This window comes from Rhinoderma darwinii, chromosome 9 (genome assembly GCF_050947455.1).
Source record: "Rhinoderma darwinii isolate aRhiDar2 chromosome 9, aRhiDar2.hap1, whole genome shotgun sequence".
Classification (NCBI taxonomy): Eukaryota; Metazoa; Chordata; class Amphibia; order Anura; family Rhinodermatidae; genus Rhinoderma; species Rhinoderma darwinii.
In genome coordinates, this window is record NC_134695.1 from 93,725,165 (window position 1) to 93,752,945 (window position 27,781).

Below are 27,781 nucleotides of genomic sequence, written 5' to 3' on the forward strand. Positions count from 1 at the left end.
TGAATAGGACAGTGCAGAAATTCATTGAACAGCAGCTACGAAAGCAACGGTGTGTGCAAGCACGAACAGAAACCTGAGGTAAACTATGAAGAGGCTGCAGCGCTTGAATGAGGGCCACTGCCCCTTTAAATAGCTGATCTGCGGCGATACCGAGAGTCAAACCCCCACCGATCTTAGGATAGGCCATCAATTTTAAAATCCTGGATATCCCCTTTAGTGATTGTATAATGACAAGTTCTGCTACTTTCCAATAAAGTGTTTCAATGTGTCTTCATATTCAAGATCTCAGCTTGCTGTGAGTGCATGGGAACATTCTTGTTGCATCCAGAGACTGAAAACCCCATAAAAGACCAAAACTTCTCACAGCTGTGAGCTGAATATATCCAAGCACAAATCTCTCTTCTGTCCTGATAGTTTGCTACAATGTATCAGTGCAGGTAAAATGTATCAGTCTTGAGTCCAGACTGTCTACCTTACAGAGGCTTGTCTAGACTGGATAGAGTATTAAGTCTATTAGTATTTGTTCAGCCTTTACAGGATGTAAACAACCATCTCCACATTTACGAACAGCAAGCAGAGATCTTGAAATTTTGAGGAATTGAAGCATAAACTATATTAGAAAGTTGCAGAACTTTTCATTCTACAACGATTACGTCTTATTGACATAAAACTGGATGTATAGAGGAGTAAATGCGAAAACACGATTAACATAAGTCCTAAGTTTTACTGGGGAGTTCTAGAAAAAAATAAATGAGCATAAATCCTTTAAATGACGTATATTTTCATTTAAGCGAGTCATCTTTTCCAGAATACATAACAAATATTCCGGCCCAGTATAATCTTTGGTCAAACTTGACGGTCATTTGGTCAAAACTGAGACCCGGGTGCAGCCGTAGAGTCCTAAAATGGGCGTAAATGGCCGCTCGCGAGAAACCTGCGTCTAGAAATAGTATACGGGTTATGTAACCGTGCAGATATATGTGTGCGTAGATCTATACATATGTGTATATATATATATATATATATATCTCTCTATATCCTCTATAAATATGATTTGTGCGTAATAAAAATTTAAGGCAGCAATAACATAAAAGGCACTTTGGTCATAAAAACAATATGGCTTCATATTCCCAGAGGAAAACTTCAGTCATTGTAGTGAATAAGGACACAAGGCGCAGTGTCAGTAATTCTGGGGTAAGGCGGCCTCGCAAACAGATAAAACAAACCGCAAATGTCTCATTACAATGTAGAATTCTGATTGGTTGTCACATCTTTGGGAGGAGGGGGGTCCCGTTGGTCTGTGCTGTCACTGGTGAGCGGCGGACATGAGACCGGATGACTCCTCAGTTAATATATGTGTAACGAGCGGACATTACATGGTCCCTCCTTACGTGTTGTGATTGTCGCTGGAAGGCACAGATTATAAGGACAGCCCCGTGTGGTGGGTGTCCTGTTGAGGGCAATATAGGGTCACGCCAGCAGACCCATCCTGGTGACCTTAGCCGAAAGGAATGTGTGCAACAGGAAAACAATGGGCTTCGGACATGTGTGCAGATCCAATGCCTGAAAAAGAGGAAAGACGAATACCCTATTATTTATGTACATGACAGAAGGTACAAGAGTACAGATGTAGCAGAGTCAAGTGTGTCAGGTGCAACAGAACCTAGTCAGATGTAAGATAGCGAAGCGTGGCAGAGCTAAGTGTGTCAAATGCAGCAGTGCTAAGTATGTCAGGTGAAACAGAACCAAGTCAGGTGTAACATAAATAAGTGTTCTGAATGTAGCAGAGCCGAGTTAGATGTGGCACATCTAACCATCTCTAATGTATCAGGGCCAAGTGTGTCAGGTGCAACAGAAGCAAATCAGAGGTTAAAGAGCTGTGTGTGTCAAATGCAGAAGATCCAAGTATTAAAAAAAACAAAACGTTTTTTTGGACACCTTAGGCCCTGTTCACACTGAGTTTTTTTGGCGCGGAAACCGCTTCGCAAAACTCGTCAAAAACCGCCCGAAAATGTCTCCCATTGATTTCAATGGGAGGCAGACGAGTTTTTTTACCGCGAGCAAAAAAAACACATCGCGGTAAAAAGAAGCGACATGACCTATCTTGAGGCTGTGTTCACACTGAGTTTTTTTGCAGGAGGAAAATTCCTCCTGCAAAAACTGCTCCAGAGGTTTTTTGCACAGCGGTTTGACAAAAACTCGTCAAAACACTCGTCGAGGCGTTTTTTTCCCGTTTCTGACTGATTGAAATGGGGTTTTGGAGGCAGAAACCGCCTCAAGATAGGTCATGTCGCTTCTTTTTACCGCGACGCGTTTTTTTTGCTCGCGGTAAAAAAACTCCTCCGCCTCCCATTGAAATCAATAGGAGGCTTTTTCGGGTGGTTTCCGCACCAAAAAACTCAGTGTGAACAGGACCGGAGGCGGTTTCCGCCTCCAAAACCCCATTTCAAATCAGTCAGAAATGGGGAAAAAAACGCCTCGACGAGTGTTTGTCAAACCACTGTCCAAAAAAAGTCTGGAGCAGTTTTTGCAGGAGGAATTTTCCTCCTGCAAAAAACTCAGTGTGAACACAGCCACGCGGTGTGTTCACACTGAGTTTTTTGCAGGAGGAAAATTCCTCCTGCAAAAACTGCTCCAGCCGGTTTTTGCACAGTGGTTTGCCAAAAACTCGTCAAAACACTCGTCGAGGTTTTTTTTTCCTCTTTCTGACTGATTGAAATGGGGTTTTGGAGGCGGAAACCACCTCAAGGCTATGTTCACACGGGGTCTTTTGCCGAGTTTTTTGACGCGGAAACCGCGTCGCAAAACTCGGCAGAAACGGCCCGAGAACGCCTCCCATTGATTTCAATGGGAGGCGTCGGCGTCTTTTTCCCGCGAGCAGTAAAACTGCCTCGCGGGAAAAAGAAGCGACATGCCCTATCTTCGGGCGCTTCCGCCTCCGACCTCCCATTGACTTCAATGGGAGGCAGGAGAAAGCGTGTTTTATGCCCGCGGCGCTCAATGGCCGCGGGCGAAAAACGGCGCGATAATTGCTATTCACACGGAGTATTTTGGGGGAGGAATATCTGCCTCAAAATTCCGTTTGGAGCTTTGAGGCAGATATTCCTCCCCCAAAATACTCCGTGTGAACATAGCCTAAGATGGGTCATGACGCTTCTTTTTACCGCGACGCGTTTTTTTTTACTCGCGATAAAAAAACTCATCCAACTCCCATTGAAATCAATGGGAGGCATTTTCGGGCGGTTTTTGAGGAGTTTTTTGGCGCGGTTTCCGCGTCAAAAAACTCGTCAAAAAGCTCTGTGTGAACAGGGCCTAAAAAGAAGCGTCATGACCCATCTTGAGGCGGTTTCCGCCTCCAAAACCCCATTTCAATTAGTTAGAAAGAGGAAAAAACCGCCTCGACGAGTGTTTTGATGAGTTTTTGTCAAACCACTGTGCAAAAACCGTCTGGAGCAGTTTTTGCAGGAGGAATTTTCCTCCTGCAAAAAACTCTGTGAACATCCGACGCGGTATTTTTGCTCGCGGTAAAAAAACACGTCCAACTCCCATTGAAATCAATGGGAGGCATTTTCGGGCGGTTTTTGAGGCGCGGTTTCCACGTAAAAAAACTCGTCAAAAAACTCTGTAGTGTCTAACATGCAGCAGAGACAAGTCAAATGATACAAAGCTAAGATGTGTCAGATGTGTCAGATGCAGCAGAGCCGAGTTCTCCAAAAGCAGGTTTTTTGCAGGGTTTAGTTCATCATTCACCGCAATATCATGATATACCAGTTATGTTAGTGAACACAAACCCCACTATGACGACACATTCAGCTCTGCCACATCTGTAGATCTAAAATAGTTCCCTGTGATATTAGAAGTAGTGATGCGATATCAATACTCCCCCGTGTATGTCATATACTATTTATTGCTATACTTCAACATCTCTTACCAGTTCTCCTTCTGGTCCACCAAAGTCCAGATAAAGAAGTTTGGTCCCATCGTCTGCTGACATACGGAGTTTCTCGAATGGGTATCTGTGCATGACGGGACCCGAGGGGCCCCCCCGGCACACTGTGAACCCTGTGTCATAATGGATGGAGAGCGAGACGGTTTCCCCGCGTAGAGAACAGCCTGGTAATAGAGGCGATACCAATATCCATGACGTTACATTAGGACATATTATAGGACAAACGATCATTACTCAGCTTGGAATATTGTAGATTATTTTTTCCATTTATAAATTATATTTTGGATTATGCAACAGCGTAAAGGGTTAAGAATGTTGTTAAATATGCACCATATGTCTTAAAGGGAACCTACATATTTTTCCTATTAAAGTGGAAATAGTATAATAATAAAGTAATTAGAAATCCGAACGTATTACGCTACAGATTAAGTCACAACAAGGCGCCGGGAACTCTTTCAGTATTCCCAGCATCCTTTGCAAAACGAGGGAGTACTGGCCGGGAGATCGCTGTGAAGCCAGAAGAATGTGCGCTGGTATATTCATTAGCAGTGAGCATTTAAAATGCTGGCCGATTTGGAAGAACTCACAGCTGAGCGTTTGCTACAATTGTATCCAGTCTAGCCAATCATCTCAGGATTAAAGAGCCGAGACTCCAGACAAATACATTTTACCGGCACTGATACATTGTAACAAACTATGTGAAAAAGAGAGAGTTTTGCTCTGACGTATTTAACTAGACTGAATACAGTTGTAGCAAATCCTCTATTTTCCGCATATGCATGTAAACAAAAATGCTTTTATTCACTGGCAGCAAGCAGAGTTATGTATGATAGTCTTTGCATTCTTAAAAAAGAAAATTCAGCTTTTTTCTTACACCCCCCGTAGTATAAATGGACTTACTAATTGTGACCTCTCTTGTGAGTTCGGCTGACGCGTGACATCCCTGCACCAGCGCTCTTGTCCAGGCAGAGAGATCCCGCTGATTCTCCACGCGGAAGACGCGCATATCGATTCCCTGAGGACACCCCGTACGAGTGGCAAACGTTAGATGTGGCCCCAGAGGGGGCGAGTTGTGCCCGGGTCCTGAGTGTACTAATCTGAGAGGACAAAGTGAGACAATAATGCTACACGATAACACTACTATATAATATACTACATAACTATGCAAGCAGGCCTGCTGCCCAATCAGATCGCTGCTTTCTTCTTCTAACCTGTGATCCAGCTATGTCAATATAAATCCGATTGGTTGCTTTGGGCAACTTCATCATTTTTTCTCTCCACCGGTCATTTAACAGGCCTAGGACGGGCAGACTCACGTCAAGTCTAAGGCAAATTCTGATAATCCGGGACAGGACTACAAGACAATCTGAAATCTCACCAGAACAGAATCTGGACAGAGAGATCCAATCATAAGGCTGTGTTCGCACATGGCGGATTTGATGTAGGTTTTCCATCCGGATTTGCGAATGGAAAAACAGCAGCGGAATAAAGCAGTAGCAAAGTAAATATGAGTTGAATAAATCTCATCCACATGCTGCGGACATTTTCCACGCAGAAATTGACCTGCGGTGAGGATTACATTTTTGCTGTGGTGCCGCGAAGCCCATGACATCACGGTCCATATATAGACAGTGATGCCAGGAGGAGAGGTGTCCCAAGCAGAGCGCTGGAAGCGCTCTGCTCCGGGACGCCATCTCTGGGGAAGCCCCTGACATCACTGTCCATATATGGACAGTGACATCAGGGGCTTCCCCAGAGATGGAGTACCGGGGCAGAGCCGCTTCTAGCGTTCTGCCCGGATATCACTATCCATATATGGACAGTGATGTCAGGGGGCAGAGCAGGAGTCAGGCTTTATTCAGACGAACGGGAAAAACGTCCGTGCAACGAGCGTGATTTGCACGCGCGTTGCACGGACCTATATTAGTCTATGGGGGCGTGCAGACATGTCCGTGATTTTTACTCAGCGTTAGTCCGCTGAAAAAAAGTCACGACATGTCCGTTCTTTGGCCGTTTTGCGCGAATCACGCACCCATTGAAGTCAATGGGTGCGTGAAAACCACGCATGTCGCACGGAAGCACTTCTGTGCGAATAGCGTGATTCGCGCAACAGCTGTCTAAAGGATGAATGAAAACAGAAAAGCACCACGTGCTTTTCTGTTTACAAACATCCAAATGGAGTGTCATAATGATGGCGGCTGCGCGAAAAGCACGCAGCCGCGCATCATATGCTGCTGCCCCACACAGCAGGTAAGTGGCTTTTGCGCACGCAAAACGCCGCGTTTTTACGTGCGCAAAAACGCCACGCTCGTGTGAGTGAGGCCTCACAGGGAGAGTGCTAGTAGTGCTGTAGGCTGTGTGGTAGTACCTGGGAGGGGGGGCTGTGTGGCACTGTCTATAGTGGGCACTAAATCTATGGTTGTACAACCTGGTGGCCTAACTTCTTTAAGGGGGCATAAAGTGACGTTTTCTGCCATTTTACTGCCGCCGTGACCACATAGAGGAGCTGAACGGAGCCTATGTATTGAAAGCTAGATGAGCTCGGTGAGGAAATAAATATATACATGTACAAGATGCCTATTACAAATGGGCGAAGCAATAACAATTTTCATGGTAGTTCTTCTTTAAATCATCTCTTGGTATTTTTTTGAGTTTATTTACTAGAAATAAGAAAATTGAGATTCAAATCGAAAATCGCTCATAGGGTTGAAAAAAATCTAGATTTTATTTTTTGGCAAAATCGCCCCTATAGATTGTCATTTACCGACACCTTTAGGTAATTCCATAACAAAACACAAAGAGACGATAGAAAAGAAAGGTTCTTTGTAACACAAGGGATTTGTCAACACTACAGTTCCTGTTCTGCGGAGCAGGAAATCTCTTCTATAAATACTGAGAAGTAGAGATAACGCATTATGTGCCGCATCTCACATTTATCTTTTGAATCCCTGTGTCCCCCTTGCTGCTGCTGCTAATCTGTGCAGTTGGGGGAGAGACTCTGAGTAAAATCAGTCTCCTTCCCCCTCCGGCAGCTGACGATCTAGTCCCTCCTTAGTTTACCTGCTGACGGACTTTCTTGGCTATACATGTTCTGGTTAAGATGTATGTCCACCTTTGAACTCCATTTTATTTGAAGGATTTAGTAATCACTGGACAGCGCGATTATCCCGTCCATAGCTTTCAAGATGGCAGCTGTCAGGTGATTTAGTCTCATGACTGCCACCCTGGCTGCCTGCTCTTCTGCGCCGGTGCTGAACACATTAAGCGCATAAGCAGATAGAGGCAGCAGAATCTTCTGTATCTGCAGATACACTTAAAGCATTCTGCGCCGCCGCAGAAGAGCAAGCACTCTGGGAGGTGGTCACATGGCCAAATCACCTAATAGCCGCCATCTTGAATGCTATGGACGGAATAAATGGGCCGTCCACTGTTTACTAAGCCATTCCAGGGGGAGCAGGTGGCCCTGAAGTGAAGCGCAGGGGTAGGTGATGAAGATATTTACAGTTGCCTGTGTCAGAACACAGCAACTTAGGGCATTTTAAACATTTCATTAGACAGTGGCCGACCCCTTTAATCTATCTAAAAAGTTGAGTCGCTTTGTAAATATATTACTTATCCTGCACTGATCCGGAGTTATATCCTGTATTATGTTCCAGAGCTGCACTCGCTATTCTGCCTGTAGAGTCACTCTGTACATACATGACATTACTTATCTGACACTGATCTTGAGTTACATCCTGTGTTATACTTCAGAGCTGCACTCACTATTCTGCTGCTGGATTCACTGTCTACATACATTTCATAACGTATCCTGAATTACAGCGAGTATTATACTGCAGTGCTGCAGACACCGTGTACATACATTACATTACTTATCCTGTACTAATTCTGAGTTACATCCTGTATTATACTCCAGTGCTGCACTCACTATCCTGCTGGTGAAGTCACTATGTACATATATTTCATTACATATCCGGAGTTACTGCAGAGCTGCATTCACAATTCTGCAGACTTTACGGCTAAAATCTCTCAGCGTTCTCTGTGGGCCCAATGCCTGTACAGGGCTTGCTCTAGAGAATTGAATAAGTGTTCTTTTTACACTAGGCTCTGTACAGTCATCTGACAACTTGGCTGACTATTTCCAATGGCAACCAGAAGAACTGTGAGTGCAGCTCTGGAATACAACACAAGCTGCAAACCAGTATAATAAATGCAATGAATTTACAAAGTTACTCAACTATTTATGAATATTAAGATCTTAAAAACAATCACCTTGTGGAGATAAGAGGCAGCTTCTGCTTCGGGTGCGCCCACTCTTCCCGTGTCCTGGGCATTGCCTCAAAGAGAAGAAAATCCCTCTGCGAAACAACGGCAAGTGTTGCACGCCATAAAGCCCGTCCATCATCCTGAGAGCCCTGGGAAGGAGAATAGTGGGGTCAGGACAGAGCGTAGGATCTTCCCCCCAAAATACTATAGGGAAAATACTATCTAGGGTATATAAGCAGGACAGTAAATTATTACCTAGCTGCAGGATAGGTGATGATTGTTTGATCGCTGGTGGCCCCTTTGCTGGGACCCCCACCGATTGTGAAAGGGCGGGTCAAGGATCTGGAATGGAGCGATGGTCGAGCAGGCGCCCGCTGCTCCATTCAATGTCTATGGAAATGGTGGAAACAGCCAAGCGCTGTACTCAGCTGTTTCCGTCATTCCCATAGATTTTGAATGGAGCGGCGTAGCGGATGCTCGACCACTACTCCATTCAATGTCCTCCTCATTGCGGTCGAGTAGTGAGAAGGAGCAGAGGGTTCAAGACCCCTGTTCTCGTGATCGGTGGGGCCCCCAGAGATCAGCCAATTATTACCTATTCTGTTAAGAAGTGATAAGCGTTGATTCTAGGAATACCCCTTTAAGTCTATGACCAGCTTTAGATAGAGGGTTGTATATTCACCTGTTCAGCCACCCAGCCTAAATATCTGAGGTCATCGGTGGCTGCTCCCAGCATGCACTGGGTTTCTGCCAGGACCTGCGGCAGCAGAGCAGTGATGTTATTGTGCAGGGCCTTTGACCAGGACAGAGTGGAGGCTGAATCTCTACAGCGGAGCACCAGGGAGTGACATCCATCCGGCGAGCGCAGTTCTACCAGCCTGTAAGAGATGTAGACATAAGAGGCATGGAGAAGAGGCGCGAGGTACACGATTACATGCACCTCGTACAGGGACAAACAGGAGCATTGGAGTCACGCACACATTGTCACTGACCGTCCCTCGGGGTCGTACATGCTCAGATTTCTCGCAGCGTAACACATTTTTAAGGGAATGACCTTGAAGTCCCTGGCGCCGTGTTTGGGAGAACCAGATGTATCACTGTGTGCTGGACTACTGAGGTCACAGTCGTCCCAGGGAAGATCACCCACCAGGGACGCTTTCCGAATATAGGGGGACACATCCTGCAGGAAACGCACTGTATGAAGAGAGAAAGAAAATCATGTCACATATGGCAGCATCATGGGATCAATATTGTGCAATTATACTGCTGTGCCATTAAGGTAAAGACGAGAGCAGATTTTATTTTTAGAGGACCTGTCTGCTCTAAAGTCATGTCTGTTTTAGTAAATACTTGTATTCCCCCCATAAAATAACATTTCTGCGTTCCTCTGTTATTCCTCCTAGAAATTTATGAATAAATTGACAACTGGGTGTTAAGATTCCGTTTATTAAAAAGGTGCGTCCCTACACAGTCTAAGGCCTTATTCACACGAACGTGTCAGTTTTGTGCGTGCAAAAGTTCAAATGTGGAATCCGCATATGGTGCGTGGCTGCGTTATTTTCTCGCAGCCGGCATCATTATGACACTCCCTTTTTATGTGACGACACAGTAAAGAAGGAGGGGATTTTATGTTTCCCTTCTCTTCTTTACCAGCTGTAGCGCGAATCACGCGCGTCACCTGGAAGTGCTTCCGTGTGCCGTGCGCGATTTGCGCGCACCCATTGACTTCAATGGGTGTGTGCTGCGCGAAACACGGGCAAGTATAGGACATGTCGTGAGTTTTACGCAGCGCACGTACGCTGCGTGAAAATCACTGACAGTCTGAACGGCCCCATTCACTAACATAGGTCCGTGCGCGTATCACGGACGTATAACACGTTAGTGTGAATATGGCCTTAGACTGCGAGCACTGATTGGACAGTGGTAGACTGTGGGGACACTCCTTCAACTGGTAACACCCAGCTGTTAATATATTCATACATTTCTAGGAGGAATAACAGAGGAACAGTACAATGCAGAGTTCTAAGAAAAGATTCTCGAGAAAGAGTTATTTTATAGGAAACACTAGTATTTCCTAAAACAGACATGTCAGGAGAGGTGACAGGTCCACTTTAATAAGCATTTCCATCTAAAATGAGTGACATCTAATATGACCACCATTACATCCTCCGTATAGGGTGCCATCTCGCTATCCCATTCCCTTGAATGGCAAGTCTACCTGGCGAAGCAGATATATAGCGTAGAGGGATGTATTACTGCATAGCAAAGAACATTTGCCTTTCAGGAACCTGGGAAAGCTAGGTGACAACTCCTGTGACCGCTGTAATGGTGGCCACATGGATTGTCACTCGGCTTTCCTACACACAGATATTACGGAATTGGATTTTTTTTTATCCACTTGAAGCCTCAAGAAATTTAAATTTACGGGGGATTTTTGGACTCCATGGGGAATTTCTTGTTAAATATTTTCAGTCATAATAAATGTGAAGCTAATGCGAGACAAAGGGGAAAAAAGGAGGTTGTAAAATTCCTGCTGTTTTTTCCTTAAATGGGGTCCCCAGCCTAAATAAAGCATGAAGTGACTGCCAGACGTCGTCCTCACCCTTCTCGCCCCTCACGGATGTCAGGGGTTAATCTGGCCTGAAGCTGCTATCTGACGGCAGATTATATTGCTGCAGAATAAGGCAGGATTAGGGAGAGTCGCCATATAAGGGAGAAGGATCGCATGGCGTAATAAACGGAGAGGCGCAGAAAAGGGGAATGGGGAGCATAGAAGGGTCTCTCTCCAGGACCCGCTGCCCCTGGGGACACATTTGTCAGGTGAAGTCATGAGAAAATAATGCTGAAAACACATTACCACCAAAAAAACTAAAAGAAAAAAAAAAAAAAAAAAGACCACAACTTGCTAAAAATGCCATTTAAACAGTTCATCTGCTCCCGGAAAAGCTGGGTGACAGGCAACATAGCTGCCATTACAGTTTTTATATCGGATGCCACACAGCTTTCCAGGACTCCTGAAGGGCAAATTGCGTAGTGAAAGGGAAGCGAGGGATCAGTGGGCGACTAGGCGAAATTTGGATGGGCTTTCTAAGTGCTGACATTGGGGGCCACAGCTTGGCAAAGATAGGAGGGCATTGTTTGTTTTTATTGTATTTATATAAAAACTACAACTCCCAGCATGCCCGGACAGCTGAAGGCGACCACTCCTGCAGCATGTCCATACAGGGTAACAGATGTCTTTAAATCTTGATCCTTTGCATAGGTGTCACCCAAGAAACCTATTTTAAATTAATGGGTCTGCCCGATTAAGGCATATAGAGGTAATGAAGGCGGCGGGGGGGGGGTCTCCTGTTCAGGACCCTCAGTTTAGAGCGGTCGCTTACTCCGGGGGATCCATTTATTTCAATAGGGGATGTGTAATATAAAAGTTTCCCTTCCGATGATTACTTAGGAGACTGTGGGGTCCCACTGATGGGATCAGCTCATTGTTGGGGACCCCGTACATCACAACTAACGCCTTTGCCTCCATTTTCTTATTGTAACTTTATAAGGTTGTGGTTTTTAAAGAAGAACTCCGACAGGGAGACATGCTGTTCCTTGCTAGATATCAGGCCCTAATTCCCCTCCCAATCTGTTGCCATTATTTAAAGGGACAGAGGCCCCATAAAGGTTTAAAATAGGGTCCAAAGAGTTCCCAATGTACAGCACCCCAAATCAGAGTTCAGGGGTGCTGAATGCAGACGACAGTCCTTCTCAAAAGGACGTGTGGGTCCCCTGACTGACAGGACGCTCTTCTAGAAGGTCCACAGTGTCCATTTCAGAAGGACAGTAAGTGACATTCAGCACCCCGGACTTGTGAAGCTGCCAGCGGGCACTCCGTATACAATATGCCCAACCAGAACTTCTACTGAAGAGTGCAGAGATCCGGATGTATCACTTGTTGGCCACAGTCGTTGTTGCTAAGCAACCGTCTAAACATATTCCGGATGCTGATTGGCTGTCACTAAAATGCTCCACGTGTGGTCAGGGATCGGAGGCTTCACACCGTACAACCAGAGATGTCACGTCAGCGTTCCCATCACACAACTGAGTATCTGTCATAGGTTTCCGATGACCCCACAGATGCCCCTGTAGGAATTTTCAATAGTGTTGACTCACCGGCTAATCCCGTTAAAAGGAAAACAGATACCTGCACAGTAAATGATGTGGGCACAAGACGCGGGCATCGTAACCCAAAGACAGAGGTAAAAGGATGGCATTAGACAGCAGTAGGGCGATGTTCAGAAGAAGAATATCCGTTAAGCTGAGGTGTCCATAATATTGGCCGTTATAGTCGTACAATGTGCCCATACATGTGCGATCAGACAAGATCACCGGCCGATGTATGGCCTGAAATGTAAATATAACGACGTCGCCTCCACTCCTCCTATGTGGGTTGCTATTTACAGAACGATCGTCCGTGATCGCCCGAGTGACCCATATACATCCAACTTCTTTCAATAGTCGAACAAAAATTTCCATCACAGCTGACCTGTTTTTTGTAGATCACTGTCGGCCATCCGTCGGATAGAACGGCCATGCGATGAAATTTATAATCGACCATCGTTCGTTGCGGTCAAAATCGTCCACTTTCATCTATGGTATGTGGCAACATTTACGCCAGGGCATCGATACGATGCCCTATCGATGTTGAACAAATTGGCACAACTACACAATGCCAGTCAGGAGGGGGGAAAGACTTTAGCACCAACTTGCAAGGAAAAAGGAATGTGTATGGAAATTTATCGTTCCGCTTATAATGAACGCACCAATATCGCTACTTGGCGGTCAATTTGTTTCAACCGGCCTGGAAATATTTATTATAGAGAGGATCAAAGTACAATAAATAAAATAAATGTACAATACAAAATCTCTAAGGCAAAAAATTACCTTTCCCCCAGAGGAGACGACACTGGCGCACAAACCCGAAACGGCATGGGGTGTTATCAGAGAGGGTAACACCCCCATTACCTACAAGCCAATATAGTCAGGACCCCCCCCCCCCCCCCCCACTATTCGCCTCTTACTCTGGAGGTCTCACGGCAACCATGCAATACTACATTTTGTCTGCAGCATTCCTGTGAACGTGCGTGCAGTTTTAAAATATGGGATAGTTGCCAATAACTCTCAAAACCACCGAACATGGAAAAACACTTTATTTAGAACTTTTTTTGCTTCAATGCGTCTTAAATAAAAAAAACATGCAAGCAATTTTGTCTTGATTAGGAAAAAAACACATTTGTTTCGGGTATACAGCTCCACTGCAGATTTAGGGTATGTTCACACGCAATAATTACGGACGTAATTCGGGCGTTTTTGCCCCGAATTACGTCCGAAAATAGCGCCTCAATAGCGCTGACAAACATCTGCCCATTGAAAGCAATGGGCAGACGTTTGTCTGTTCACACGAGGCGTATATTTACGCGCCGCTGTCAAATGACGGCGCGTAAATAGACGCCCGCGTCAAAGAAGTGACCTGTCACTTCTTTGGCCGTAATTGGAGCCGTTATTCATTGACTCCAATGAATAGCAGCGCCAATTACGTCCGTAATGGACGCGGCGCTCAAGCGCCTGCACATGCCGTTACGGCTGAAATTACGGGGATGTTTTCAGGCTGAAACATCCCCGTCATTTCAGCCGTTACGGACGCCCTCGTGTGAACATACCCTTAGGTTTGCAACGATCATTTGCTCTATAAATATAAGATCATTTACATATTACAAATATATTCAACACTTTTTATATACGTCCCCCCCCCCCTGTGTTTTTTATGAACACTCCCAAACTTGAATCATGTACGAATGTTTTACGGCGCTGAATAAACACGAGCATCTTGTTACGTTTATGGGTCCGTCACATGCAAAGCGCATGCTGGCTACACACGGGCACCACACACCCAAGTGCCAAGAGACCCGGCCGCTCCCAGCCTGCCAGAGGCTAAGCTACCCGTCTCCAGCTGGGGGAACACAGAGTTCTGTAATCATTCATCAGACCGGTGGTCTCCAACCTGTGCAGCTCCAGTGGCGCTGAAACTACAACTCTCATCATGCCCTGACAGCCTGCTTGTATGGGCAGCTTAAGAGAAGTCGTCTGTTTCAGTCTAGTCTAAGCTGTAGGGGTATATTCAAATATTGTGGTCAATTCGCGGTTAATTTCCGTAGTAGGAATTTTGACGCGATTTTGTGGTAATCAAGGTAATAAACCAAGATCGCCGCACTGTCTGATTATATACATTTAGGGTGGCTTCACATGCAGCGTTTTTAGGAAAAATTTATAATATTTTTGCGGTAAAAACCCGGCGGCCAATGCGGAAATACAGAACAAACTGCAAACATTGCATTTTTTTAAGTCACATTTTTTTTTATTTTGCCTTATGTTTTTTTTCTAATCACAGCAAGTCTTGGTTTGGCGTTTTTTCCAGCAGTTAGTGGAGTTTTTTTTGCCATAGACCTCCATAGGTTTTATTTCCCTCTCCAAAAAAGAACGCCTCTGGCACGGCTTAAAGGGGTTTTCCACAACCGGACAATTGATGATAGGATAGGTCATCAGTATATGATCATTGGGGGTCCGACACCCGGACCCCGCACTGATCAGCTGCTCCAGCTGCCGGATGTTATGCAGTATTCGGTGCCGGAAGTAGATGGCTCCGTACATTGCATAGGAGCAGAGCTGCAGTACTGCTCCTATTCTGTGACAGGCGCCATCTGCTTCTAGCATGGACGTCCGGTGCCCAGAGGCAGCCGGAGCAGCTGATCGGTGTGGGGTCCAGGTGTCGGACCCCCACCGATCATATACTGATGACCTATCCTGTGTATAGGTCATCATTTGTCCGATAATGAAAAACCCCTTTAATCGTAGGACCAAGGTGGCAACCTATTGGCACCCCGCGATCACGTTGCAGGGAAGCAGATGGTGTGACAGAGGGGGTCTAGCGGTTTAGATGCAGCAGTCACTATGATTGTGGTATCTAAGTGGTTAGGCGGCCAGAAACGGCATTATATCCGATCCCGGCAGCTAGAGGAGGGTGTCAGCTGTAATATACAGCCGCCGCCTATGGAGAAGTTCGGCTCCTGAACCTGCTCCATACTTTTCCTTCCGACTTCTGCTCTACAGATACGGCGAACATCGGAAAGGTTTTAACAAGCATTGTGCTTCCATTTTTTTTATCATTTTCAGAATCTCTGCTTGCTGTGAGTGAATGGAAACATCCTTACTTAGATCCTGGGGCTGAAAACAGCCCTAATACTTCTCACAGCTGAGGGTTTGCTACAATTATGAGCTAAACAGCCTTGGACTAAAGGATGACATATTTTACATATACTGATACACTGTAACAAACTATCATGACAGAGAGAGATATGTGCTGCTGATATATTTCGCTTACAATGAATTGTCTAGACTGGATAAATTGAAGCAAACTCTCAATTGATTTGCAAGACCTATGGATACATTTGAGGTTTATGAACCAATTCCCATTGCATTCTTTAGGGTGTCAAGTCGCCCCATGGGGTGGATCAATCGCCTGTCTGCCTTAATTCCATTATTTTCTAAACCTTTTGTCTCGATGGAACAAACGTGCCACAATAACTGAAGAAATTGCGTATAATTCTCGATACGTGAGCCCCATAGCGGTCTACTGCTACTAAAAGATTTTATTATAGGCCCCCAAAAATGTATTATAGGCCCCACAGAATCCACCAAATCAGGCAGCGGGGAACTGGATAATGAAATAATCCCCTAATTAGGATGTAATAACTCGTGTCTGCGTTACAATGTAACAGCACGAGCACCCGAAACGTCCGACTTTTCAGCCTCAATCATTTTTCCTTCACCTGAATAACATACAATGAACCAGATTATGCTGTATATAAAGGTGACAGCGGGGGATGGGGGGGGGGGGGTGTTAATATTAATGCCGGGTTAAAACCGATTAGTATTGTCAGAGCAGACTCAGCAAATCCCTCAATTCTGTGAGGCAAGTGGAAAAAAAACAAGGGACAATTCTGCACACAAGGGGTTAACATGACGGCAGAAAGTTCTGTTTTTTTGGCAACTCCGTGGAGCCGGGAGAAAGAGGAGACTAAAGGAAACACGGAACACACCCCGATTTCTGGAATGAACCTGTCCATAGATATAAGACAGAAGGCTGCCGGATCGGGGACGAGCGGTCATTCAGCCTAAAACCCCTGAGAACTTATCAGCCCCTATTAACCTTTGCGGTCGTCCCATAAAGCCCTACACAAGTAGGAAAAAGTCAACCCAAAAGTAAAAGGGCGTATGGCCATTTACATGAGAGCAGTATTAGGTCTGTACATGATTTTCAGCCTCTGGATGCAAACAAGAACGTTGTCATTCACTGACAAATTGCAGAGATCTTGAAAATAGTGAGGAATTGAAACAAAATATATTAGAAAGCTGCAGAACGTTTCATTATACAGCGATTAAGCGTCAATATTTATTCCCTTTTTTAAAATGCGTGTCCACCTCTAAACAGTTTACACACAGAATTAATCTACTTAAAATTAGGCGGCGTTCACACTACCGTCAAGATGTCACTTTTTCTGACCCGTCATAAGAGAAGAAAAAGTAAAATGATGGCATGCCGAAACGGTTGTATGACGGACACTAAAGGCGCCAAACGGGGGCCATTGACCCAGTGGTGCGAATCGCGAGGAATAGTGCTGAATGCTGGGCTATTCTCATCAAATATAACAGAACTGCGGACCGATGCTCTGAACTGAGCCTCTGACCATAGTGTGAACAGTGTCTAGCTTTCTAAGTCCATGACAATACTTATCTTCGACATATCCTGAGTTACAGCCTGTATTATACTCCAGAGCTGCATTAACTATTTTGCTGACTCCAGAGCTGCAATCTTCCAGCATTCCTTGCTACCTTAATGTCTGCACAGAGCTACAGAGCTTCCTCTGGTCATTTATACATCAGTCTCTGTAAAATAATCTGCTAAAAATTAACTGTTCCCTGTATTATAAGGGTAAGTTCACACGTAGCGTAAATACTGTGGATTTTCCGCAACGGATTTAGTTGCGGAAAGTCCGCAGCATAATACAGTAGCACCAGAGCGGATGAGATGTGAAAAACGTTGTGGAAATGATAAGTGGAAAAACGCTCAGAAATTAACCTGCGGTGCATTATTTTTTTTTTAAAATCCGCAGCGCTTCAATTATACTTGAGTAATCACTGCTTTTGTGTTGCAGGTTTTCCCCAATGAATTCAATGAGGAGGTAAAACCCGCAACAAACAGCAGATGTTGCATTTTTGTCTGTGGAAAGGCAGCGATTCCGCCGCAAAAAAAAGGAACTAAAAAAAAAAATCTTATACTAGGAATTCAGTGTTTCTTCGTCCAGGCCAGCCGAGGGATGCGTCGCCATAGCTACGGGTATGTACAAAACGTTTCTTTCTTTTTATGTGCAGTTTTCCGCAGCGGACATTCCGGACTAAAAAAACTGCACCAAATTGTGCGGTGCAGTTTTTTGGCTGGAATTCGCTGCGGCGCCCAGGGCGAATACGCTGTGTGCTTTCACACACATAGCCTAAGTGTTCCGCTAAGTTGTCAGGGAGTCTGACAACAAGATTGTTGACTGTTTCGAATAACAACAAATAGAATTATAAATACAGCTCTGGAGTAGAATACAGGATGGAACTCAGGATCAGTACAGGATAAGTAATGTAATGTACGTACACAGTGACCCCACTAGCAGAATAGTGAGTGCAGCTCTGGAGTATAATACAAGATGTAACTGAGGATTAGTACAGGAGAAGTAATGTAGTGTATGTACACAGTGACTCCACCAGTAGAATAGTGAGTGCAGCTCTGGAGTATAATACAGGCTGTAACTCAGGATCAGTACAGGAGAAGTAATGTAATGTATGTACACCGTCACTCCACCAGCAGAATAGTGAGTGCAGCTCTGGAGTATAATACAAGATGTAACTCAGGATCAGTACAGGATAAGTAATGTAATGTATGTACACAGTGACTCCACCAGTAGAATAGTGAGTGCAGCTCTGGAGTATAATACAGGCTGTAACTCAGGATCAGTACAGGATAAATAATGTAATGTATGTACACAGTGACTCCACCAGTAGAATAGTGAGTGCAGCTCTGGAGTATAATACAGAATGTAACTCAGGATCAGTACAGAATAAGTATGTAGTGTATGTACACAGTGACTCAACCAGCAGAATAGTGAGTGCAGCTCTGGAGTATAATTCAGGCTGTAACTCAGGATCAGTAATGTATGTACACAGTGACTCCACCAGCAGAATGGTGAGTGCAGCTCTGGAGTATAATACGGGATGTAACTCAGGATCAGTACAGGATAAGTAATGTAATGTACGTACACAGTGACCCCACCAGCAGAATAGCGAGTGCACCTCTGGAGTATAATACAAGATGTAACTGAGGATCAGTACAGGATAAGTAAGTTAGTGTATGTACACAGTGACCACCAGTAGAATAGTGAGTGCAGCTCTGGAGTATAATACAGGCTGTAACTCAGGATCAGTACAGGATAAATAATGTAATGTATGTACACAGTGACTCCACCAGCAGAATAGTGAGTGCAGCTCTGGAGTATAATACAGGCTGTAACTCAGGATCAGTACAGGATAAATAATGTAGTGTATGTACACAGTGACTCCACCAGCAGAATAGTGAGTGCAGCTCTGGAGTATAATACAAGATGTAACTGAGGATCAGTACAAGATAAGTAATGTAGTGTATGTACACAGTGACTCCACCAGCAGAATAGTGAGTGCAGCTCTGGAGTATAATACAGGATGTAACTCAGGATCAGTACAGGATAAGTAATGTATGTACACAGTGACTGCACCAGCAGAATAGTGAGTGCAGCTCTGGAGTATAATACAGGATGTAACTCAGGATCAGTACAGGATAAATAATGTAATGTACGTACAGAGTGTATATACAGATTATATCTAAATCTAAACTTCATAATGGTAGTTTTCAAACACATACAAAGATATTTTTTTTTTGCTGGGATCTGAATACATATTTCGGTCACTAGGATAAGAATACCTGAAGAACTGACAAGACGAGTTTTCCCATCACAGATAGATTAGTAAGAGAAAGCCTTAGGGCATATTCACACGCAACATATTCAAACGCGGCAGATTTGTTGTAGAAATTTCGACGACTTTGCCATTCATCTGAAATCTGTGTGTTTGCAGAAGAAACGCCCTAATACAGATCTATGGAGCAAATTTTCAGCCGCAGAAATTTCTGCAACAAATCTGCCGCGTGTGAATAGACCCTTACAGGAAAGCTGCAGGGGTTTAACTAGAAGTCAGGCATTCACAAAAACTAGGGAAATCTTCTATGCAATCTGAAACCAGTAACTCATGGGTGTGGACTCCTTCATACAGACTTCATTTCATGCAATACAAAGTTGCAGAAACAAGAATAATTGTTAAACATTATGTTCAGTCTCTCAGTTATATCTGTTTCTGGGAAAGCTGGGTGACAATCAACATGGCCACCGCGACAAACCTATAAAGATAAACCCAAATGCTATTTAATCCTTAGGTACAGTCACAGTTTGTCAGGTGACAGTGGACACAGCGGGAAAGGTGGAGGACACAGGAGGTGTCATCAGACTACGTTATATTGAGGCGACTATAAGATGCTCTAATAGCGCTAAGCTGGTGGACGCCACCCAATGGCCCCTGAATACACAATTTGGTGGCCGACAGGAAGTGTTATCAGGGTCAAATGACCTGTTCAGTGATTGGTTAACTGGTCAAGTGATCCCTCCTGGCAAATCAGAAGATATTATTACAGCGACTGTCTAAGGGTACGGTGACTTAGCAGCAGCTGCATGTGGACGAAACCATACCCATATGTGGTGGTGGGTAATCGCCGCACAATTTTTTCTGGTAATACCACCGTGTTACCGGCAAAATTGTGCGGACGTTCGCCGCCTCTTATGGGCGTGGTTTCGTCCACATGTATCCGCCTCAACGTGGGAATGTACTCTTAATGCTATTAGGATGGTCTGGTGACTGTTCCTCCTTCATGGGGTTGTCTATATTAGGAAAATATGGCTGCTTTCTTTCAAAAACAGCACCACACCTGCCCACAGGTTGTATGTGGTATTGCAGCTCAGCCGCATTTACTTCAGTGGAGGGAAGTTGCAATACCAGACTCAAGCCATGGACAGGTGTGGCGCTATTTTGGAAGAAATCAGCCGTGTTTTTCTAATCTTGGACAAACCCTTAGGGAAAGTGGCAAACAAGACCCCAACCGAGAAAGATTTTGATGCATATGGAAGAAGTGATCCACCGGATGGAACAGATTTCATCGGAAATAATCGCAATAATTGATCAATGCCAGTTACCAGCCAAAGATGGGAGAGAAAGTTACAAAAGACAACCAGGGAAAGGTGCCGGGCACAGAACACAGCAGGGAAGTTTCCTAAAGTTGGCAAAAACAACTTGTAGCATCTTACCTTCTAATGTTACCTCCTTGCCAGCTTTCTTCAGAACTTGCACAGCCTGGTCATGGGTGGCATTCCTTAAATCTGCCCCATTGACGGACAGAATGGCATCCCCTACCCTGAGTGCCCGGCTCTTATCTGCTGCCAGTCCTGGGAAGATCTTGGAGATCAGGATGGGCATACGGTTCTCCTGTCCGCCCTTGATGCTGATGCCCAGTCCTCCAAACTCTTGTTTCACCACCCTCACCTTTCTCACTGGCTCTGTGCCCAGCTCCGGGCTGTCCAGGGGGAACCTGGCACCTGGGCTTCCCAGACCTGACTCTGAGCCACAGTCTGAGCCTGGCTGGGGGGAACTGGCACCAGAGCGCCCGGGGCCCCTGCGGGGACTGCCTGGGGCCAACTCCGTGCCATTGCTCATGCCATTGAGTGCAGGGTCCTGCTCCGAGGTCAGGCTCAGGGTCTCCCCGGAAAGCTCAGCATGGACCCGCACCCAGTGGTCCTGCAGCAGTAACTCCAGGAGCCCAGACTTGGAGGCTCGGGTCCACACAGCCATGGTGAGAGGAGAGACAAGCCGCCTCCTGTGTACACTTCCTGCCAGTGTCAGCAGCAGCAGCTCCCCTCCTCCCCGGCCTCATCCAGCGGCACACGCTGCGCAGCGACACCTAGCGACTGTTATCACTCATGACAGCTGCGGGGCCAGTGCCTGGCACAAGTCACCCATCGGATGTAATGATGGAGCCCCCCCCCCCCCCCCCCCCCCCCCCCACATATTGTCATCATCTTCACTGCCACCCATGAGGAAGAGTATTTGGTTTTTACAAAACATTTAGGGAATTTCCTCCTAAAATTAAAAACAAATCAATAAATCTTAGATTTAACGTTCTATTCTACAAAATGTGTTTCATCAGATATATGTACCGCAGGGACTGTAGGTTTTGTAAACCAGACAACCACTTTTTAAACAGGCTCTGTCCACTTCTCTGACTTGTCTGTTTTAGTATATATTTATATTCACCATTAAATAATTCCAGAACATCTTTTCTTACAACTCTGCACGGTGCCGTTCCTCTGTTATTCCTCATGGAAATGCCCCTACACAATCTAATACCACATCGGGTAGCGTGTCGGTGCGGTTTTCGGCCTCATCATAGCTGAGTCAATGCCGCTCCATGGTGCCTTACCCGTACACTATCCAATCATCCCTGACAGTATCACACTCTGTAGGTACATATCCTATTGACAAGGGGAATGGGAATGACAGATGTATATTTATTCATACATTTCCAGGAGGAATAAAAGAGGAGCGGCACAACGCAGAGTTCTAAGAAAATCTGCTCCAGAATTATTATTTCATTAAAAGTACCAGAATTTACTAAAACAGACATGTCAGGAGAGCTTGCGGGCTCAGCAATCATCAGTAAAGCTGCTTCTGGCTATAAATATATATATATATAAAATGATGGATAGGACAAGACTTTGCAGCTACGAGACCCTGCATGTCCTGCCAGCTGGACGGGAAATAATGTAAAGACAATAAGGACCTAGATAAGAATGATCCCAAGAGCCACGAGGGGCTACTGGTGAAGTCAGACTGAAGCCCGAAAAGGGAAATTGGTTCATTTAAAAGATTTTCCAGGAGAGTAAAAATACATTACATGATCAAACGAATGGCCGACCGTGTAATATATGGACAGGGGGAGTCTGCCAGAACGGGCTCCAAGAGGGGGGTCCTGGGCGTCAGACCCTTCTCTATGACATCCATATGTTTTAATAGAAACAAGCCACCAGATGCTACCCTATAAGAAAGCGTGCACCAAATGTTAAGTAGCACTTCCCTCTCAGCGGACCACATGGCAACATCTATGGCAAACGTCGTCCTTCTGTTCAAGGGCCCGGGGGTCATTCATCAAGTAAATGCCTGTTTCTGTTAGACTATGTTCACACATCGCGATTTGTTGCAGATTTTTTAGATAAACCCAAATGTGGATCCAGGAGAAAGGAGAAGTAATAGTTTTACCTTAATATCTCCAATTCTGAATTTTGAAACCACTTCTGGCTGTGGTTAAAACTGCATCAAACTCTGTAACAAATCCCGATGTGTGAACATAGTCTTAGAGCATAGTCCCAACGGTGTATCACCATGGCGGTTCCCTTCTACCGCCACCAATCCATCAGTGCAAAAAATTGGGAACCGTAGCAATCTCAGTGACGGAAATCTTTACATGCGGCCAGAATATCTGGTTAAGGGACACATACAGAACTCCGCAAAAGCATAGACATCCGGATGTGCCACCCAATGGCTCTGGCTGGCATTACTAAATACCAGTCCGAACATATTCATCTTGCGCCCAGCGATCTGCAGGGCCACAAAATGAAATCTCTAATGAAAAATTCCAATTTCTTATTGGAATTCCCCTTTCAGATTAGTCCTGGGGCCCGTTAGTTCTGGACATGACTCCACTGACGTATCTACAAAATACCCCATCAACGATATAAAAGTATGTGAGAACCACACATGTCTCTCCAGTGCCAAGAAGGACGGAGAAAATAATCCAGACACATAGGCTGGGTTCACACTTTTTGCAGGAGGAAAATCTGCCTCAAAATTTAGTTTGGAATTTTGAGGCAGATTTTGCTCTGCCTGCACGCCGATATTCGCGGCGTTTTTCGCCCACGGCCATTGAGTGCCGCGGGCAGAAAACGCAAAGAAAAACGCTTCTTCTGCCTCCCATTAATGTCATTGGGAGGTCAGAAGCGAGCCGCGTTTTCCCGCGAGCCGGTTTTTCCGCTCACGGGAAAAAAAAAAGCCTCCGCCTCCCATTGAAATCAATGGGAGGCATTTTCGCACGTTTTTTGGCACGTTGTTTTGATGCGGTTTCCGCATAAAAAACTCCACGTGAACTGGCCCTTGAAGCCGACATTCTGGAGGTATCAGGTGTTTCTTTTCAGCCTGAAAATTCCAGATGTCTGTGTTTTACTGAGGACCAGATACCGGAAACTGCCTCGGAATCAGCACCCAAAAACTTCCAAAACCGCCTCCCATTGATTGAGGCGGAGGCATTTTTCCCGCAACGGTTTGCTCTTTCTTGTTGCGGCTCCGCTTTTGACCTCCCATTGAAATCAATCGGAGGCAGAGAAAGTGTTTTTCGCTGCGTTTTTTTTGCCTGCGGCGCTCAATGGCCGCCGGCAAAAATGCCACGAAAACTGAAGGAATTTTGAGGCACATTTTTTCTGCCTGCAAATTCCTCTGTGTGAACAGGGCCTCAGACTGCACAAAGGGTCACTCAGATTTGATGCCGCAGACGTAGACCATGCTATGCCACGGCGGGCCCACTGCACCAAACAAAAGCACTGACTCCACTTATCAAAGCCGCCAATGCAAAATATGTAACAGTCCCCCCAAATATCATGTGTAAATTATAGTACTGGTCTCCTCATTTCCCTAAAGAACAGGCTTTTGTAACTTGATGGAAGTTTTGGAAATAATGGAAGTTTTTTTTAAATAAATAAAACGCAGAACAGAGATACGTCTGTGTGAACGCGCCCCTACACCACTCCATTATTCTTCCAACCAAATCCTCCACATGACAAAGTTGCCACAGTCGTAATGCCGCCCTGTTTACCTGGCACCGTCCTGATTACGTGTCACATTCTCCCAGGTAGTTTATGAGAATTTCTTGTAGTGGAGCCTGAAGGTCACGTACAATCATAAACCGAGCAAATGTTTATTATTTGCATTGCTCTATCTGTGTAGCGCTGGCAAATTGCGGCTACGTCAGAAGAACCACAGCCGGTGTACGGGCTCGGGTAGAATTCATCTGTATACTCCCCAACAAATATTTGCATTGCTGCTAAAGAAAACAGATATAGCGCTGAGCGGAGGAAGCTTCCCAGGGAATCAGCAGAACACTGGGCTATAGACTAGATCTATGTGACTACAGGACCATCGGCAATTAAATGAGAACACGCTTGTCAACAGCGCCACCCTTGTCTATAGGCTGTGTCTGGTATTGCAGCTCAATTTAAGTGACTAGGGAGGGACAATTCAAGGGACGAATACTACTACACAATGCGCAAGTACTCACTTTGATAATTACAAGAAATACTAAAAATCAAACCCTCCGAACACAGGAAAAGGGAAGTGGTCCGTTTTTTAAGAGACATATACTATGCATATTTACTTTTCATTAAAGTGAAGCTCTGGTTTGGAACAAGATTAGGGAATTGCATAACTAGCAATTGCCTAATACAATCTCCCCTAAGGCTAGGGCTACTCGGCGACTTTGGCCACGATATGGGTTGCATGGCCGAAGATCGCTGTGTCACGCCGCCTGCATCACAAGTCAATGTGGTTACGAAACCAAAGTCGCTAGGAATCCAAACCCGCGAAGAAAATCTGTGGGGTCGCGGTAAAATCTGTGGGGGTCACAAAGCGACCACATTCACTTTCTGCGATGTAGGCGGCGCAACACGGCGATCTTTAGCCGTGCGATCTGTATCACAGCCAAAGTCACCGTGTAGTCCTAGCCTTAAAAGTGGAAGTAGTTAGATCAATGGTCTGCAGCTTTATGGCATGCTGGGACTTGTAGTTACAGAACCCTCAGACAGCGACAGGCTGCAGACTACTCGATGAGGTCATAATCTTGTAAGGAATTCCCGATGCTTTCCTTGCAGGAGCTTTCTACAGAAGCCTGTAATGTCTCAATGTAACGCCCCCCGCACACGGCCATAGCCGCGGACTGTCATTTGCAGGCCGGGCTCACATTACAAAGTATAGGAGCACGGTCCGTAAATGCAAAAAAATAGGACATGTACCGTAATATGGGAAGGTGTCCGTGGCCCATAGAAATGAATGGAGCGGTATTTTTATCCGCAATTACAGATCCGTAATAAATTACGGTCGTGTGCATGAGGCCTAATACGAAATAATCAGTTTCCTATAACAATATATTAGGTAATTGCTACTTATGCAATTTTCTTGTATCTTTAAAGTGACTCCGAACCAGAGATTCACTTCACATTCAGACTAGAACACGAGCATGCTATAGATATACATTTAGAAAAATAATCTTAATTCATACCCACAATGCATTGCTCAGTATGAGACTTTCGCACCCGGTTAAACATGGAGATCTATTATCTGCCAAGTTGCATTCTTTCTTTCATAGCAACGCTTCCTGTGAGGTCAGCAGAGTCGCAGATTTTGCAATCATTTTGAAAATTCTCAGTTCTCCTATATAAATATTTACCGCAGTTTTACTGCCAGATTTTTACACTTCTTTTATATGGCGGCAATTCCATCACATACAGAAATAGGACAATTCTCCTACCTGTTCAGGCCCACATTATTGTCCACAGGGGGCAGTATTATCATCATTAGTACTGGTGTACTAAATAGGTTTCTACTTGACAACCATGTTTAGAAATGTGCAGTTGTCACGTTCCCGCCCCCTTGTCTGCATTACTCAAGTTTAACCTAGTTGAAATAATGAGACTGGACACGATTGATGCTTTCACGTTACTCTATGGAGAAAAAGTTTCATAACTTTACATAAATCTAGCTGTATGAAGAAAAAAGTGGCACCATAGTCGCATGTAAAGCGCAAGGCTGCTTAATGTACGGCCGTGTCGCAATAGTCGCATGGCAGTTTTCGGTTTACACCAGAGACCTTGCTGGCATATTGATAGGATATGTCGATGATATCTGACTGGTGGGGGTATGACTGCTGGCCTTAGATCCCTAGAGCGAAGGGGCGGTTGCGCTAGAATTCCTAACCTAGTTCTTTGTTGGAACTGCAACACAACCCATTTACTGAAATGGGTCTGTTCTGCAAAACCTAAGCAGAAGCAGCCCCTTCATTCTCAGGACCAGCGGGGTCCCAGTGGTAGGACACCACCTGATCAGACCTTTATGGCGTATCCGATCATTAGGCCAGAAATAACTCTGGTGGGAAAAACTTCTTAAAGGAACAGTCCAGGCAAAAAATTATCATTGATATGAATGTCTCTGTTTAAAATGTTATGTCAGAGATTTCCAGTAATTGAAAGCTCCGTGTAGTGCCAAAGGGTTTTGGGTGGTCTATAACTTGAGAAATCAGCAGACGTGATGCACCACTGGGATCTTAATTGCGGTAATTTTTAGGTGGATATCGCCTTCAAGAGAACTATCATAACCTAATAGACAGTAATAGATACAATCCGGGCAAACTATGCCATGCCTAGTAAAAGGCCTGAGGGGGCGGAGCATGACACCGAAATTCCAAGAATAAGAGAATCCTTGTGTCAGGCTCCACCCCTTATGAAATATCCAAAGAAATAATGTTTTCGCTTGAATTCCCCCAGTTGGGACAACCTATACCCATGTATCCCCTATTAGGACCCCCCCCCCCCCCACTAACCATCACAAGTGCCCCTCTGGCAGACACACTGTCACCAGCTCATTGACTGGGGACCCTTGAAATGAAAAAAGGTTTTCCAAAGAACTGGACCTTCCCTTTAAGAGCTTGAACACATCTGGACCAGGAGTTAAATACATTGTTATGACACTATTGTGTACAAGACCTTAGAAAATAATACAAATTATTTCCCTATCAGGTGGAGATGCCCTTTAAGGAAAACTAGAGGTTAATCCTCCCTTAGGGGCATAGCTATAAACTCCCGCCAAGTCTTTCTCGAACACTCAGCGTACAACAGCTGGTTTCCCAGATATAATAAATAGGTGGATTACCCACAGTGGGTATCTCATATGTCAGAGCTGCTTATCTGGGAAGCCCGGCACGGACATGAGGCGTTTCTTCCTTCCTTCCTGAGGATGCACTGGCTGAGATCTGTGATGTTTACTTCATACAAGACCTGCCGCCATGTCTACTGATCACTATAAACATGGACGAGCTGGGAATTGTGTATGAGAACGAGAGATTCCTGGATCTCCGAGATAATATTAAAGACGCAGCCAGCACAATATGGTCCCAGTCATTCCTATGGAAGACTATGCCAGTAGCCCCTTACCACACAGTCCCTCACCCATGTAAGGTATCTTCGGATACAC

General features: G+C 45.1%; 1 protein-coding gene across 1 annotated transcript; it reads right to left on the reverse strand.

Moving 5' to 3' along the window:
* Positions 1–761: 761 nt before the first annotated feature.
* On the reverse strand, positions 762–21,326 carry SNTB2 (syntrophin beta 2). Its single transcript, XM_075837127.1, has 7 exons — positions 20,746–21,326; positions 9,208–9,409; positions 8,898–9,093; positions 8,222–8,364; positions 4,850–5,046; positions 3,932–4,113; positions 762–1,563 (listed from the first exon to the last, which is right to left on the reverse strand). Exons 1-7 carry the CDS (start codon positions 21,284–21,286, stop codon positions 1,471–1,473), a joined length of 1,554 nt encoding a protein of 517 aa, XP_075693242.1. The 5' UTR covers positions 21,287–21,326; the 3' UTR covers positions 762–1,470.
* Between the last annotated feature and the right edge of the window lie 6,455 nt (positions 21,327–27,781).